This window comes from Oryza sativa, chromosome 8 (assembly GCF_034140825.1).
Source record: "Oryza sativa Japonica Group chromosome 8, ASM3414082v1".
Taxonomy (NCBI): domain Eukaryota; kingdom Viridiplantae; phylum Streptophyta; class Magnoliopsida; order Poales; family Poaceae; genus Oryza; species Oryza sativa.
Window position 1 is genome coordinate 7,386,426 of NC_089042.1, and position 17,544 is coordinate 7,403,969.

The following is a 17,544-nucleotide window of genomic DNA, read 5'->3' on the forward strand; positions in this document are numbered from 1 at the left end:
TAAGTCGTTTGACTTTTTTTAATCAAAGTTCTTTAGATTTGATTAAGTTTATAGAAAAAAATTAGTAACATTTACAACACCAATTAGTTTCACTAAATTTAATACTAAATATATTTTGATAATATGTTTGTTTTGTATTGAAAATATTCACTACCAGACTCATGACCTATCCTGAAGAGGAAGAAAATGTCTCAAGTCTCTTTGCTCCTCTTTCTCAAATCTTTGGAATTATGTCATGCTGCAAATGGCAGTAAAAACAAGTCAAAACTAGCGGTTGTGCTCAAGGCAAAATTTAGGTATGCACTAGTTCAATGCCCATGCTTTAGGAATATATTTTTCTATGCAAGTAAGGAAAACAGCAATAATACACATTTAATCCCTTTTAGTTCTATGCAAGTAAGAAAAACTCCAAAAATACACATATGAGGCTGTGATATATCACTTTTAATCCCATGGGAAGTTAACTTTGAACTGTAAACAAAAATTTGTGAAATATTATTTCAGTTTGAAGAAAGAACATGTTGGGCCTCAATAATTCAAATAGAAAGAAATACATTTCAGAACTCAACCCATTTAATTATAAACACTGCTCTCAACACATTTTATTATATATGCGCAAATGAGTTAGATATGCTTGTTTCTATTGTTCACACCTAATATAAAACATGTATATTTTGCATATTCTTGTTGTTATACATGTATGGTTTTACGTTTAGATTGTCATGATTTACTCTCTAGTTATTACGATGAATTGCTTATAATCCCAAACAAATGAGACACCGCACCCCCGATGTTGGAGTGGAGGAGATCATGGTTGCGTGGGCTTGCTGTGGGCTCTACAAGCGACCGGAGCTGAGCAGCACTTGTGGTTGTGGTCGTGGGTGGCGGACTGGCGGATGCGGAGCGATCGAGGGTGGCTGGGGAGTCGTCACGTGTAGTGGTGATGACGTTGGAGAGGAGTTTAGAAACTACAGAGGTGATGTAAATTTTTGCCAACTACAGAGGTAGGTTTATTAATAGCACATAGGTTCTTTAATAATGTTGCCTCTTTATTGTTGGTCTTGTCGTTTACTACATCCTTGTCATATTATCAATTCTTTTTGGGAGTGCTATACAACATTCGACAGTTTTTTAATGAAAAACTTGCAATTGTAACTACTATATAATTACAATGTAATTACGGTGTAACTACATTGTAACTACTATGTAACTGAAATATAACTGATATGTAACTCATATGTAACTCTGAAAAATTGGATGGAGCAGTTAGTTAGTTGAATGAGCATGTAAGCTGTAGGTCTCATGTTCGATCCTTGCCGCGAGCATCAGGTATTTTTTCCCTAAAAACTCGACAGTAGGATAGCAAATCAGGTATTTTTTCCCTAAAAACTCGACAGTAGGATAGCAAATCCGTTCTTTTTAGTGGCCTTATAGTACGATGTAAAAATTATAATAACCAAGTAAAACCATACGCGTTGTTGTGGAAGTTTAGTATGGTACAATAAGTCGTAAAGAGAAATTAACACACCCTTGAACTGCCTTGTTTTTACCGTGGTTTTTGACATGTCGGCTTCCACATCAGCGCACAACATAACATGGGCCAAGCCCATATTCTCTCCTGGCCGAGCCCATATTCTCTCCCTCCCCCTCTCTCTTTCTCTCCCTGACCTATTCGTTCTCCTCTCTCTCACGACCGTTGGCAGTGGCGGCGGTGTGGAGCTGCGAGGGCGACGGCTACAGCGGCGGTGTTGAGTTGCGAGGGTGGCGGCGGTATCGAGCTGCGAGGGCGACGGCTACAAAGTCGGCAACTGCGTGGCGTTGGCGTGGAGCTGCGAGGGCGGCGGCATTGACAGGGTTGCACGGACGGTCGCCAGCGGAAGGTCTGGGCGTCGTCGCCGCACGCGCCTTTGGATGGGTCTTCATGGGAACTACTTGTGGAGTATCAGTAGCCGGCCATCCAGCTCGAGCTAGTGATGATCATCATCAACGGTGGTTGTTGGTGTCGTTGTTGTGCATGAACGACTGCATGCAGATGCTTCCGCCGGCGACCGTCCGTGCAACCCTGGCAGCTGGATGGCCGCTCTCGCAGCAGCTCCCCGATGCCGCCGCCCTCGCAGCTCCACGCCAACGCCGCAGCCGCCGCCCTCGTAGCTCCACGCCGTCGTCGCCGCCCTCTCAGCTCTATGCCGACGCCGTAGTTACGGCCCTCACAGCTCCACGCAGCCACCGCCACCCTCGCAACTCAACACCGCCGCCGTCGCCGTTGCCGTCGCCCTCGCAGCTCCATGCAGCCACCGCCACCCTCGCAACTCAACGCCGCCGCTGTAGCCGTCGCTCTCGCAGCTCCGCGCCGCCACCACTGCCAACGGTCGTGAGAGAGAGGAGAACGAATAGGGCAGGGAGAGAGAGAGAGGAGGGGAGGGAGAGAATATGGGCTCGGCCCATGTTATGCTGTGCACTGACGTGGCGAGGGCTATCGTGGCATCCGATGTGGCATCTGATGTGGCATCCGACGTGGCAACCAACGTGTCAAAAACTACGGTAAAATCAACCCGAGGGGGTTAAGTGTCCGATATTGATAGTTCGAGGGTGTATTATATCCGGTTTTGTAATTCGAGGGTATATTTTGGACAAGCATAAGAGTTAGAGGTGTAAAATGGATTTTTCCTATAAGTAAAATATATGTAAAATAGCTAGAGAATATGAACTTAAGTTAGTGTGGTTTATGATAATTTAAATTTAAATAGTTTATAGAATGATGATTTAAATATAAAAGTATGGTGATATGATTTTATATTGAGAGAAGAAAAGGAGGCAGATAGTTTGAAACATAGATTAATCATTAAGGCTAAAAATAATTAAGGTGATATGATTTAATAAGAGAAGAAAAAGATGAAGATAATTTGAACCATAGATAATCATCTAAGGACTAAAAACAAGTAATGTGTGATATGAGTTAATAAGAGATGAGAGAAATCACATTACCTAAGTTAGGATGAACTATATAGGTACATAGGATATTATAAATAAATGACGAGATATATTGAAATATTATGTGAACTATGTGGGATGATGATTTAACATACTTGTATTTTAAAAGCTCTAAAATTTAATAAGTTATAAAATTATAGAAATATAACATGATTGCATAATGTTTAAATGTAATAATTGTTAATAGATGATGATGTGGTATCTTGTTAGTGGATGATGATGTGATGTTTTTGCATGTAAAGTGCTAGTATATAGTGGGTTTGTAACTAGATTCCTGTTACATCAAGAAAAGTTCAGTGTGGGGATACCACGTCAATTATTAATTCGAGTTGAAAACAGAACCTCGTATTCCCAAGCGTAGAATACACATACTTCCTCCGTACTTATGAAAGCGTAGAATACACATACTTCCTCCGTACTTATAAAAAATCAATCTAATACTAGACATGACACATCCTAGTACTATAAATCTAGATATACATTTGTCCAGGTTCGTTATACTAGAATGTATCACATTCGGTTTTAGATTCGTTTTTTTTTTTTGACGGATGTAGTACTCGTGAGTATGGTCTCCGAGGATGAAGATAATATAAGCAAAATAGTCGCCTCGTACACAATATTATTCACACAAATATTGCAACATCAAAACGAAAACAGATTGTATATACGTACACCCTCTATAAAACAAAACAAACTTTTGAGTTTGAATGTGGATATAGGCAAACTTAGAAGTTGGTTATTTTCTACAACAAATGATAGATGTCCAGATTCAGATTCGAATCCGAAAGTTGCTTTTTCTTAATTACATAGGAAGTATGTTTCAACGCGATTTCCCACTAACTAGCGAGTAACAAATAGACAACGATTAGTCCGGTCGACTGGGGAACACTGGTTTCTGCATTCAAATCTTGCAAACCAACAACGAAATTTCCACTAGATGCATACGGTTGCTCGTCTACAGTCACTGAACAATCGCAGATGAGCATTAGCTAGGCAAAGTTTGGCTCCAAGAGAGTGTAACCAACTTAGGCCTAGTTCATAAAACTGGTGTAACTAAAGAAGATTATGTCAGCAATCACTAAGCAACGAGATTTGGGGAAAATACAAATGATATATCATCATTATGGATAAGATGATACCAGTTTTGAAGCATCTAAACCTACCTCCATTTATAGCATTCCAGGAATCACTTGTCAACAACTTCAGCTTAGTTCATACACCTAACATAACCACCACCACCACCACCACAGTTCAGAAACCTAGCAATCAGCAACTAGTGTTAAATTGATCAAATAAAGCAATAAGCCATAGCTTGAATTGCTCAGCTTTTCGATGCAGATGATTATTGGCAAAAATATGATAGTGAGATTCCTCAGTGGCAATGGAACTTTCTAATGCCAAAGGTTGCAGCACCCACCATTCGGCTGAGCAGGCTTCTCCTTGCTGCAGACAACCTCCATAAACGAATCAATCAGTTGTGCTACCAGGCTCGCAGGATCACTCACCAGAGCATCTACGAAGGCGTTCACAATGCGTCGCTCCTGTGCCGACGCCTTCAGGCTAAACCATGTGAGGAACTTCACGCGGAAATCCTTGTCCATGTGCCCTTCATGCTCCAGCCATCTAATGACCTTCACACTGTATTCATACTGCCTCTCAACATGGTTCTTGCAGGCGGAATCTGGGGTGCTGCTAACCCAGTCAGGTTTGCTTGGAACTTCTGAAAGTGAAGAATTAGAGCTCATGAATGGTAAAACTTCTGATGTTGGCAGCAACTGGCTTTCGTCGTTGTCACTTGCACCGTCCAACTTTGCGAGCTTAGCTCGCTTAGGGTGCAGGTCAGGACACACATCGTTCTCATTCGAGTTTGCCGAGGGTGAGTCATATTGAATGCCCCACCACTGCTTGTTCTTCAGATTCAACTCATTTTTCTGATGCTGCTCCAAATCCTCCTTGATGGACATACTCTCGGAATTCTGTGTTGAGCACTGGCTGCTGCCATGGTTAAGGCTTCGTGTAGAGCATTTTACCTCCCATTCGCCATATCCCTGTGAACAGCCAAAAGGCAAAACCTTGAAGAAATACTCAGTAGAAGGGCTTAGACCTGAAAAAAGACTCCTTGTATTTGGTCTAAGAACGTGGCAAGTGGGCTCTGCTGGATAGTTGGCCATGTTTGCACTTCGGTGCCAAACTTTGCAACCATCAATCTCCTCAGCGATATTATCCTGGTACTTCAATACAACAAGCACAGAAAATGGAGTAATCTCCACAAAAAATACTTGAGGCTGGGGACCTGCAAAAGTGGATAAAATCTCTTCACACACAATGTCAATACATCATTGTCGTAGTATGCAAAACATTGGAAGATCATAAATAACTCTTTGCATAACAATGCCTAGTTCTGCAGGGATAATTTTGCGGAGTAGAACTGCAGTTTTGTGTGAGTCAATACTATCACAAAATTACCTGGCGCTTCCAGATTATTGTTTGTTTCGAAGTCCAGGGTGCTACTCAATGTGGAGTCTACCATTTCTAGTGCACATGAACAAAGTTTTTGAACATCAGCACCACAACAAAGCCGGTTCACGATGCCCCGCCCCGTGATTGCAGACACTTGATCTAATGCACAACCAACTTCTTTCTCAAGTATTTTCACAGCTGAGTTGATTATGTTTGCCAGTTCCCTGTAACGTTCAGACCCTTTCACCATTTTATGAGTCAGTGACAAACGCTCACACAGTACATCAACTCTTCTAGATTCTCTTGCAATTGCCAGCTGCTTACGCAGATTCCTGCAATGATGTAAGAGGTGAAATCTAGAGGTAAAATTTCACTGTGAATACTCTTGATTTTTTAATACAAGACCAAGATTGTAAGTGCCAAAATGAGAATGGGTAGATTGTAAAACTGGCACAAATTTTCAATATATAAAGTATCAGATGAATTGCTTAACACAAAAACATGATATTAAAGCTGAGCAATGCATGCTACCAAAAAAAAAGGACAGTTTTGGTCAGGGATCAGTACCACACCATGCTACTTCAGAATTAGGATAACATGCAGAACACAATTTTAGATGTGTTTGTTTCCACATAAATAACTGGAATGTTATAATTAAAATAGCAAAGAGATACCTCATTAGCCAGTTCATCTTCCCACACCAAACACAGTAAAAACTACCATCTGACTTCTTGTTGCACCCATTCTTGAAAATGCCAGCTTTTTTATTCTTTAGAGCACACTTTAGGTGGCATGATGTGCCGCATGAATAGCCAGAGTACGGTGTATCAGAGCTGCAAACCAACCATAAGCTAGGATCTTTGTTCTCATCATATTTATGGCAAATGCAGCAAGAGCAACGCTTGCAATACGCATCTCCAGAGTTCAAAGTAGCCTGGCATGCAACATTTCGGCATACCGCTGTGCTACCAGCTTGGGCCTCTCTGCACATTGATGAGTCAGACTTTGCACTTCTGCTGAAATGATGTGGCTGTTCCTCATTTTCTTTCTTCTCTGTGTCATCTTTGTTATTCTGCCCCAAAATTGAAGCATTTGCATTATCATCCTTTGGCTGTCCATTCTTTCGTAAAACTAATTTTAACAGATAAGCAATCATTTTAGATTTTGGAACATTAGTGTATTTCCTCTCCTTGCCCAACTCAGCACAGATAAGCTCAAGAAGATCTCTGCGAGTCCAACATTGTAAAATCTCAGAGGCACCTTGTGGCCATTGTGAAACTTCATATACTAATTCTCTTCTGTCCTTCAGACTCATTCCATTGTGTTTTCCCGGGTCCATGAAAAATCCTGGAAAATAGAATAATGAGGTCCAGGCCTATAGCAAATACCATCTAGCAAGGATTCAATAGAGATGAGTATATACAAATAAAGAAAGAAAAGTAAGTGTGCTGCAACGGACAGAGTAAAAATGCAGATTGACATCTAAAGGACACAATAAGTGATAGTATCATATACTGATACCAACAAACAAAATGTATAGTTGAGTCATATACACAATCAGCTGACTACCTGGCAACAATCCAATGGATGACCATAACTTCGTAAGTCAACCAAAACCCAATTTAACTCAATCAATTTAGTTGGGATTTTATAATAACTTGTATTTTGTACTACAGTTAAAAAAAATCCAAAATTAAGTGTCAAGGCGTCGCCATAGCGTCGCTATGGAGGTAAGGCGCTGCCAGTGCCAGGAGTCACTGCGTCTAGCCCGCCTTACCATATTGTTTATGGCGTCCGCCTTATGCCCAAGGCGTCGCTATGACGTCGATATCACGTCCTTAGGTGCTACAACGGTTAAAGGCGACGCCAGAGGAAGTTGAAGGCGCAGTTTTTGCCGCGATTGGTTGAAGGGCCCAAAAAAATTGGTGCGGCCCTGGGCACGAAACAGAACTAACAGAAGCGCCAATCTTAGGGGTGAAAAGGTCCCCACGCACCAAATCCCACCAAATCAGGGAGAAAACAACAGAAAGAGGGTCGCTGGAGCCTGAGGCTGTGGCGATGGCGATCCATCCCTGGTGACTTCTCCATCCCTAGCGGCAATCCCAGCTGTCACATGTGCCTATCCTGTGCCTGCGCCATCATCCTGGTCCTCGGCACCTGCGCCATCATCCTGGTCCTCCATTGACACAAAAACTAAGCGGGCATGCTCTTCTTTCTCTTCCCTCCACCCTCTACTTTCCTCTGTTTCTTTCTCTGCTCTACGTGATCCTGCTTTGCACCTTCCTCTGCTCTGCTCTTATCCTTCCTCTGCTGCTCTGTTTTGGTGTTTCCTCCCCCCTCTTCTACATCCTATGTACTCTTCTCCCTCTTTTGCCACTCCCTTTGTCCCTAAATATTTGACGCCGTTGACTTTTTTAAACATGTTTGACCATTCGTCTTATTCAAAAACTTTTGTGAATATTATTCAAAAACTTGAGTAGTAGTAGTATATTTAACAATGAATCAATGATAGGAAAAGAATTAATAATTACTTAAATTTTTTGAATAAGACTAACTGTCAAACATATTTCAAAAAGTCAACGGCGTCAAATATTTAGGGACGGAGAGAGTACTATGTTGTGGTCTTTCCTCTCTCTCCTCTACATTTCATCTACTAAACTCCTTCCTCTACTGCTCTGTTTTACTCCCTGCCCCTCCCCTGCATCCCTGACTCCCTGTTAGTAGTTAATAAATTGATATCTTGTTAAGTAATTATTATAACCATCTAGTGGGCTCAAGAGTTGCCAAGAACAAGGTATATATATGCGCGTTGTACTGCTCTTAAAATGCAACTTTGATTTGCTAGCATATTAGATTATTTTGTTTGCCACCTAATTAGTATGGAGTGCCTAAGGTGTCGCCTCGCCTTACGTCTTACCGCTATGGCGATAAGGCAGTCCGGGGTCGCCTTAGGACGCCTTACTGCCTTAAAAACCATGAGTCTACCAACTGGCCAACAAATCCAAGATTTTGAACAACTGTCGATTCAACAAAAGTAGATAAACACGGACGAAGAAAAAAAGAAAGAGTGAACAAGGGAACAAGAGAAATTCTTGGGTGGACTCCACACAACCTATGGTGGAGACTGGAGAGAGGAAAGCAACTGCTATTGCTATAGCAATCAGTGTTATCTGATCGTCCGATTAATCGCAATTAATTGTCCTGATCAATCCCCTGAATCCGATTAGGGACATTCATTCGATCAGAAATCTGATCGTCCGGTTAATCGTCAATCAGGCGCGATTAATCGTCTGATCAGAGCACCTATGATCATTTTTAGAACAAGTCTTAGGGTTTAGCACATGTGAAGATGTGCTACTACTGCTGGTTGCTTTATACAATGATTGCTTTATACTACGGCAAGTAATTGACCATCCTGCCATCAATTATGCACTGTGATTGCTTTATACTGTGCACTATATAGAATATAGGTTCTGGTATACATAGTATCGATCAGGTCGATTAATCAAGGCTGATCGACGATGAATCAAGGCTGATCGACGATGAATTGACCTGATCGGTCCCTTGGCGATCAGGATCGATCAGCAATTAGATAACACTAGAAAATTGGTGCGCCGTTAGCGCACCATCCATATAGCAAACCATATTTATACTACACGTACTATTTATTGTTATTCGTAAAAGCGTAACATTTTAAAGAGATCTTTTAGCAGTTTTTCAATTTTATGAAAACATTATATTTGTAAATATTTAAATTACAGAGGAAAAAAAGAATGATGTCAAATATATGTTGGTTGATGGTCAATTTGATTATTATTAATAAGATAAGGCTAAAAGGCGAAGTTTTATATGAAAATCGTTTGGGACTTCAATAATTAGAGGTTTCTTACAATTGCCCTAACAGTTGGATTGTTTTTTTAACTGGTTATGAAAGAAATGGAAAATATTTTGTTCTTTTCCTTCTTCCCATATTTTTATTTTCTTTCGGCCTAATTATAACCTTTTAAATTCTCTCTATTTCTTTTACTTTAGGATTATTAAATCCATTATTTTGATGGTTAAAAATCTTATCATTTGTATATCTACCACGCTCTCTCTTTTTTTTCTCAATATTTGCTTATCTTCTCAGTAGTCGAAAATATTGTCATGACTACGAGAGGGCAACAAAGTTCACGTGCTATTTGAAGAGCCACATGTGAATGGATAGGGACACGCCTCCATATCTTCTATTGCAAGTAGTACACCATTTAGATGTCATAATTCGTAGCTCCATATGTATAATTCGGAAAACTATAGCTATACCACCTCTCTTTGGACATTCATAGTGCAAGACCCTCCTATAAAGGACCTCAAAGTATCATGTAGGATGAGGTAACATGTCTCAAATTTGTTTATCCCATAATGCAAAGTAACTCTAGAGATAGCTTTGATTTTTCATGTCGGGCAATCATATTTCTTACTTTAGTCCATATGTTTTTCAAATTTATAGAGTAGTCCAACATTACACTGAATACCCTAAAAATTAGAAACAAATATAAAATCTCACCACCCTATCCTTTCCCAATTCGCCGCTTCCATATCGTAGAAAATTGGCGCACCATCGGCACACCAACTTATAGCTATGATATATTTACTTATTTAGAACAATTATTGTTGTTGTTGTTTAAAGTTTCAAATGCAGTACTTGATAATTTCTTTTCTTTAAAAAAAATCTATACACTTGTAGATTTAGAAGAACCTATTTAATGAATTTTGAAAAGGTTGACGAACGATTAACCTGTAATAATAACCGTATTTATGTAAAGATTTAAGCATTGTAAAAGAATTAATACAGAAAGCAAAATTATGTGTAGTACTTGCCTATTTACTTTCAAACCTTTGTTTTTCTCTTCCATTAGACAGAGTGATTAACACCTATTAATAATTAGTAAGATTAGATGATTAGTGGACTGAAAACTAAAGGATATAGTTTTTGACAAGTCTCTCTAAGAGACATTTCTTGTGCTAATCTACCAGTGTCACCTAGTCCCCTCTGTAGTCTCATATACGATACCCCCCACATCTTAAAAATAATATAAGCTAATCATAGGTACAATGGAACATAATTAGAGCAATATTATCAACAAATAGAGTAATATGGTTAATTAGTTTATGCATGGCTAATTCTTCTCTGCCGCATTTAGCTAGCTGTACTTGTCTGGTGTATAATTATAATTCAACCTGAAAACAAATTTTGCTAATGGAAGATTAATTTGTTTAAGCGTATATACATACCTTGAACAAATACTTTGGAAGATGTGTCTTTTGAATTAGTATGATTTACAGAATTTGTCAACCTATAGGAAAATTACGAAATTTATTTAAGGCGTAACTTTTTAGGCAAATGACTCTAATTGTCAGCTTAATACGCAGAGCCATATATAAAAGATTACTCTTTGTATTAAAAGTTAAAACCAGTCTTGAAAAGTTAAAGCATCCAAGGTCTTGGAAATCAATATGTGACTATGTGAGTACTGAAATAGTTTGTGCGTGTAGAGAATTTTACCTTTTTGACTGCCTATACTTAATACACGTGAAGGACCATGTAATACCTTAATTTTTCTAGAGACTTCGGATGGGTTACATCTCTAACTTCTTCACAAGGGTCAGGCAAAGGTGATTTATTGACTCCAGAGTTTTCCTAACAGTTCAGTGGACAGGAGAATGCAGTTTAAATATGCATAGGGGAGGCCACGTGGCACAATTTCAGAGTAGCCTTACAAAAATTTGTAAAGTGCCACGTGGCCCAATGGGAACCTGGATCCTGCACCCTGAAATCGTTATTTAAGATTGATAGCAACAGAATGAAACAATCTTTTGATGTAATATACAATGGCCCTAACTTTTGTTTGTCAGCTTAAATTTTCTATACTTTAAAGGAATTTTACCATACCACAAATTTTGCAGACTGACAGAAATTTTACTAATCGTCTTTGATGAAAACCTGAGCTTCCCAAACTGATTGGAACAGCATCCTAGAATGATTTATAATTCCAAAGAGCAAACACTACATATGCAAAATATTAGGCATATTTAGATACAACTTCCATTGGAGAAATCTTAAATAAATGTTATGGAATGACACTACAACACGATTTCAGGTGGTCACTTAATGGCATCTTCCTTACAAGTAGTTCTAGCAAACTCCAACATAGTTATTTGTCTATCATAAAGACAGAGATCACTCTGTTTCACAAGACATGCCCAGTTTATTGGGAAAAAAACTGTGTCACAATAATTGTTCACCGGACTGATCCATAGTGTAGCCACTTTATTCTGTTCTATATTTACCCATTCTTTTAAATATATGAAGGAGAAGCTTGGGTAGGAAAGCATACAGTGAAAGGACTGATACTGCGAAATTGAAGGACCATTGTTTTCAGGAGATGGAACAGGAACTAAAGTATTAGCTGATATTGGTGGTGCAAATCAAGGCAGATACATTACTTATGCCATTAGAAAAGTAGAACGTGGAAGGGCCTGAGAGCATGTACGGAATAGTAATCCAAATGGTCCTTTTTTGAAAGATTCCAAATGATTTTTAGCATTTGACCTTAGTCATCCAAATCTGGCCAACACACTAATAACACAGTAGTTCCAGTTCACTTATAGGGATTAATTTGTATGTGTTCTCTATTATTAGTGTAGCGTATATCCCCAAAACACTACAGTCAGCGTATACCTGAAAACAGGGACTTTTATTACCACATCCACCAGTGAAAGCTCATTCGGCTCGAGGAAATCCAAACACTTGCAGTACAGAGAACCTTCCTACTCTATGACATAAAAAAGTGAACTAGTCAGCACCTTACGAATGGGAAGATAATAACACAAATTGATTTCAATAAAAGAATAGGAGCAAAGCATTCTTGAGAAAGAACACAGGAATAGCGTGAGATGAACAGTATTCTTCATTTGCACAAGCATTATTAGAAAATTTTATCAGGTCTCCACAGCACAGCTTCACCTTTGTTCAACATATGGGTCTCTGCATGGTTGGAGAAAACGATAATACTAAGTTGTTGGGCACATGTAAACATTTCATAAAATGGTGATAACAACACTTAACAAAACCAACAGCTTTTTAGTCAGAAAAAGGCATTGGACCCTACCATGCGAAACTGGAGGATTCCTCGGTGTTCCTCACGACATTCGAGTAAAAAACAACCAACTTTGCTTGACCCCAACTCTCTGCAGGGAAGGGAACAAAATCTTATCGCATTGTACACTCAGGAATAGTTGATAGGAGTATAACCAAAAACAAAAAAAAAAGTTGCAACAAGGCAGTCGCACTGACAGGGGCGGACCTAGCTGGGACATGAGGGTTCGGTTGAACCCCAAAATTCTCTATTGGGAACAGATTAAACTGTTACTATTGTTATTGCAAGGGCTAACGCAAAAAGTGCAAAGAGAAAAGCTGCTTCCAGATCTAGAAGAAAAGCTAGGGCTAACGCGAATTCGAAAAAAACAGCGCGGGTAGAGCGAGATGAGAATGAGCATGGCCATGGATGCTCACCGGCGAGCGAGGATGCGGAGGACGCAGCAGACGCCGGCCGGCTGGCGCCGCCGCTGGCGAGATCGACGCGACGCAGGCGAGGCGAGGCGAGGTCGGCACCGGCGCAAGAGGAGGAGGAGTCGCACGAAGCGAACCAAGATCGTGTGGCGGAACGGAGCGGCCCTGGTCGCATCGGGCGGGTTCGCCTCGGCCCACGGCAACAAAATTGGCCCACAAATAACCTCGCTGGCCCACGGGCCCACCGATCGCTTCTGGGTCATGCGGAAGGAAAAGCGGGGCCGACACGAGAATTTTTTTCGTTTTTAGATTTTTTTTAATATTTACAGAAATAATCTATCGACAAAAAAAAAAAATTACAGAAATAGCCCCTGCCGCCCTAATGGTGGGCAGCAAGCTGACGTGGCAGACGGTGGGTCGACCGCGCTTTCTGCCGCCGTCGGCCAAAATTGCGATTAGGCCCTTGCCGCCCATACAAGGGCGGCAAGGGCCTAATCGCAATTTTGGCCGCCCATAAAAAGCTTGCGGCCGTACTTTTTCATCTGGGTCCCTTGGCCGCCCATAAAGAGCTTGCGGCCGTACTTTTTCATCTGGGTCCCTTGCCGCCAGTACGGCCAAAAGATTTTTCTATGTTATGTTAATAATAAATAAAGAAGTATTTATTGGTAAAACTTGTTAATATTGTTATAAAAATGTATTGAAGTTGGTTGTTGCGCAATTTCATATGTTAAGTGAGGTATTATTTTGTACCTTATTCAACGTATTAGTACTCGGATAATTTATATAGGCCTATCGCAGTCTGGGTCGTAGAAACATTATATGGACTTAAACAAGGAGAATTATATAACATGAAGAAATAGTAGTACAATTTGAACATGATACAACTATTTGCATTGCGGTTACATAGATGATATTAGATTCGGACTAGGAGGGAGGTAGTGCAATAGTTGAACACAACGACGATGTAGTAATGGGACAAGGAAGCATGACAGTAAAAATTTCAATATGCCAAGTTGTCCGATAATAGCTAACCCCTACATGAGGTTCCCTCTCCTCTCTCAAACCGCGCTTTAGTAACCCTGTATTGCTCTGGTAGTTCAAGCTGCACAACACGGTTAGGTGGAGTTAGAACTCTTCTGGTGTCTATCCATTCTCTGTATTGACATCTCCTTGGTGGTTCCTGGGAGGAAAGAATATATGTAAAGCAAGCAAAGTTAGTAAATGTTGTGAGAAAATAAGGATTCATGTAATCAAAATATTCTTACCATGAAATCGTCGTCAAGAATATTTGGACAAACAAAGAACCTTCGACCCAATGTTGTAGGATTTATGGAACGAAGAACCTGACAACGATCACCACACCTGCATCTTGGACGGGCTTCCCATGGAGGGAGTGCCGTAGTTAGCACCCGCTAGTCGCTCTGTTGTTCACGACATTGTCGTTCATAAGCCGCTTTTCTCTGTAAGTATTGCTCAGTACTTTCGGATGCGAAATACCAGCGACCTTCTTGTAAATAAGTGGTTAGGTCGAGAACGGGATTTTCTGTATCGACCCACTCGATGTATGCGCAAGCCGTAGTGCGGGTCTGCCGAATAGAGTAGTGTTACGAAGAATAAAGCGATTGCCCATACGAAATGAATAAGCATATGCAGATAATAAAATACCTCACGGTCATAGTTAGGGCACCTAAAAAAGCGCCTTCCTCGAATATCAGGATTCCTCGAAGCCATTAGTTGGCATCGATCACCGCATAGGCAGAGAGGACGCTGGCACCAAGGTGGTAGTAGGTATACACAAGGATCGCTACGTCAGTTTGGATCCTTAACACCCCGGCGTCTAGCCATTGACGAAAGCCGGTCGGATTTGTAATGAAGCAAGTGGGGAAGAGAGTACTGAATGTGACTGAGTTCTGAAAGATTGTGAGGCCTCACTCGTTAAGGCGACTTATATAGGCGCAAAAAATCGAGTGATACCCCTGACATGTGAACGTGGTGGGGTATGGTGGGTACGCCTGATTGGCGCCGAAAGATACATGCATGATCGGCGCCGAAAGTTACATTGGTCGTATGCGCCAAATGGCGGGCAAATACTCGTATCACACACGAATAAAGGAGGCTGCATCGGTGCGGCAGAAAGTAGTCGTGCATGCGCCGAAAGGTATCGTGCATGCGCCAAAAGGTATCGTGCACATATAACAACAACGTAGTCATTACACAAGCATACAGTACTGGAAAGTGAAGCAAGTAAACAAAGAGAAGACTGCTCTACTGGCCCTGCCCCGCGCCGCGACCACGCTTGGTCCTCCGGGCCTGTGCTCGCACGTGGTCCTGGGAGTAGGTGAAACGATCCGGTGGCACAGCACGGGTAGCACGAGTGTCCCGCGGAGGAGTGGCCTGTGCCTGGTCTTGCGTCTGCACCGGCGGTGCGCCTCCCAGCTGTGAGGGGCCGATGACGTCCTCTATCGAGCCTGAAGCGAAGTCGAAGTCAGTGATGTCGAAGAGCAAGGTGGAAGGCAGCAAGCGGTCCGACGAGGTCCCAGCATGGTCCAGTGGTGGACCCTGACTCGACGTGCCGGCTGCCTGTGACGAAGTCCCGGTGTACTGCCAGAACTGCGCTGAGTGCGAGGTCGACACAGCTGCCTGAGACGCTGACCCTGCAGCCTGGGAGAAGTGGGCGGCCTGCGTCATAGCGAACTGGGCGAAACCTACACATCGACAACGGGACCCTTGTAAGCTAAGACATAAAATGTATGTAAATTGATTGTCGAAGTAATGTTGTTTTTTTAAGTACCTGTGGGGGGCACAACAGAAGGCCTAGCCGAGGAAGGCGGGGTGCTGAACGGTGCACGAAACCCTGAAGCAATCGGCAAGTGAAACGGCTCACTTATATGTGCGAGGCATGTACAGAAATAGTAATAAAAATACTTACCTCCGTGCGGAGGGGGAGTCGGCCTAGGAACGTGCGCAGCTGGATGGGGACCAGTCGGTACGGGTGGCCGCTGTACAGCTGCGTCTGCCCGAGCAACGTCGTCTGCACGATAGGTGAGCACTCGGAGAATCGAGCGCATCGACTCCACCATCCGCGTGTACGTCGTCAGGTGCTCCTCTACGGGTACCGGAATCCCCGCGCCTAAACGTTGGATCGTCGTTGAACCGTGAACGACGACTCGGTTGATGTCGTCGACCTGCATGGTTAATTTGTTCGTAAATATTCGTAAAATTTGACGAAGAGAAAGACATGAAAACATAAAGGAATGGTGCGATGCAGGGTACTCACAGCACGAGCGAAGTCCTGGTCGCGGTGCATGGCATAGAGGTCTCTAGTGCTCGCAACGTGGGGCTGCTGCTCCAAGGGAGCGAAGGTGACCCTAGTATGGGTGCGTGGCTGGTACCAGTGTAGGTAGGCCTGGTACGACTCCTCAGTGTGTGGCTCTTCCTCGTGGTCCACGACCTCCTCGGTTGCGAGCAACCAGTCCTCAACAAAAGTCGCCAACTTGGCGGGCCAGTCGCCAGCTGACTGCTGACCCTTGCACGAGTACCTGCGAATTAATGTGTAATATTAGTGTGAAACGACAGATGTTACAAATTATTGTGAACAGGCAGATTTTAATGCAACAACGGAAAGCGTAGTGCAAGATCTTACCGGTGAACAGCAGCTGGGACGGTAGTCGGAAACGGTACTGGAAAGGGCTGACGGAAGCCGAACTGCCGCATTACGCGGAAAGGGGCGTGAGGCTCAACGCAGATGTCGAAGACCATCGGAACCGTAGTCATCCAGTACGCCTGGTCCCTGGTGCAGAGTGTGAACAGACCCAACGGCGCACGAGCCTGGGTAGCCGCGGCACTGTAGGGCTCCCACACGACGTCAGTCGGCAGAAGGCGGTCGAACTCCATAACAAACTCAGGATATGACCGCCTAACCTGGACGTGAGCCCATCGGCGCTGCAATACAAGACGATTGATGTGATGTATAATGAACTTAGCAATTAACTTAACAATACGATAAGATCGATGCAACGTACTTGACGATGGCACCACAGAGTACCCATCGTAGGGTAGTCGACCTCTGGTTGCTCCTCGTACAGTGACTCCTCGTACGCGTGCTGGTCCACCTCAGGGCGGCCGATCGCAATCCTCTCAGCTGCCCAGATAGAAAAAAAGAGAGGGCACCCACCAAAGGTTGTGCTGGGATCCGTCTTCGTGCAAGACTCACAAAGTGCACGGTACAGAGCCGCCAATAACGCGGAACCCCAGCTCCATTGAGGCACCTCGCCTACCGCGGCGTCGGCGATGCTCCTGGCGTAGTGCACGAGTCCCTTGTCGACCGCGTGCCCGTGACCGCCACAGAACATCACCCAGCCAAAAAGCCAGAGCAAGTACGCCTCCAAACATCGGCTGTAGGAGTACTCGTCGGCCTCCGCCTGTAGCTGCTCAACCTGCAAGCCGTCGATAAAATGTTAGGCACCTTAACTGCGGACTAAATATGTAATACGATTGTCATTTCGGTACAAAAACACTCACGGTGAACTGAAGCAGCCACC

At 42.7% G+C, this 17,544-nt stretch overlaps 2 protein-coding genes across 15 annotated transcripts; both read right to left on the bottom strand.

The window, feature by feature from the left end:
* Positions 1-3,867: 3,867 nt before the first annotated feature.
* Positions 3,868-13,179, bottom strand: LOC4344961 (VIN3-like protein 2). 14 transcript variants are annotated; one of them, XM_066303426.1, is made up of 8 exons: positions 13,007-13,179; positions 12,603-12,681; positions 12,458-12,478; positions 12,173-12,261; positions 6,126-6,798; positions 5,458-5,783; positions 4,409-5,284; positions 3,868-4,250 (listed from the first exon to the last, which is right to left on the bottom strand). In XM_066303426.1, exons 5-8 carry the CDS (start codon positions 6,788-6,790, stop codon positions 4,243-4,245), a joined length of 1,875 nt encoding a protein of 624 aa, XP_066159523.1. In that variant the 5' UTR covers positions 6,791-6,798; positions 12,173-12,261; positions 12,458-12,478; positions 12,603-12,681; positions 13,007-13,179; the 3' UTR covers positions 3,868-4,242. The 14 variants fall into 14 exon arrangements, with proteins under 14 accessions (XP_066159523.1, XP_066159522.1, XP_015650134.1 ...); XM_066303425.1 differs by having other exon boundaries at positions 12,173-12,266; XM_015794648.3 differs by lacking the exon at positions 12,173-12,261.
* A 1,967-nt stretch (positions 13,180-15,146) lies between these two features.
* LOC136351375 (uncharacterized) lies at positions 15,147-16,182 on the bottom strand. The gene is made up of 3 exons (XM_066303427.1): positions 15,933-16,182; positions 15,795-15,857; positions 15,147-15,708 (listed from the first exon to the last, which is right to left on the bottom strand). The coding sequence occupies exons 1-3, from the start codon at positions 16,081-16,083 to the stop codon at positions 15,269-15,271; spliced, it is 654 nt and encodes a 217-aa protein (XP_066159524.1). The 5' UTR covers positions 16,084-16,182; the 3' UTR covers positions 15,147-15,268.
* Positions 16,183-17,544: the final 1,362 nt, after the last annotated feature.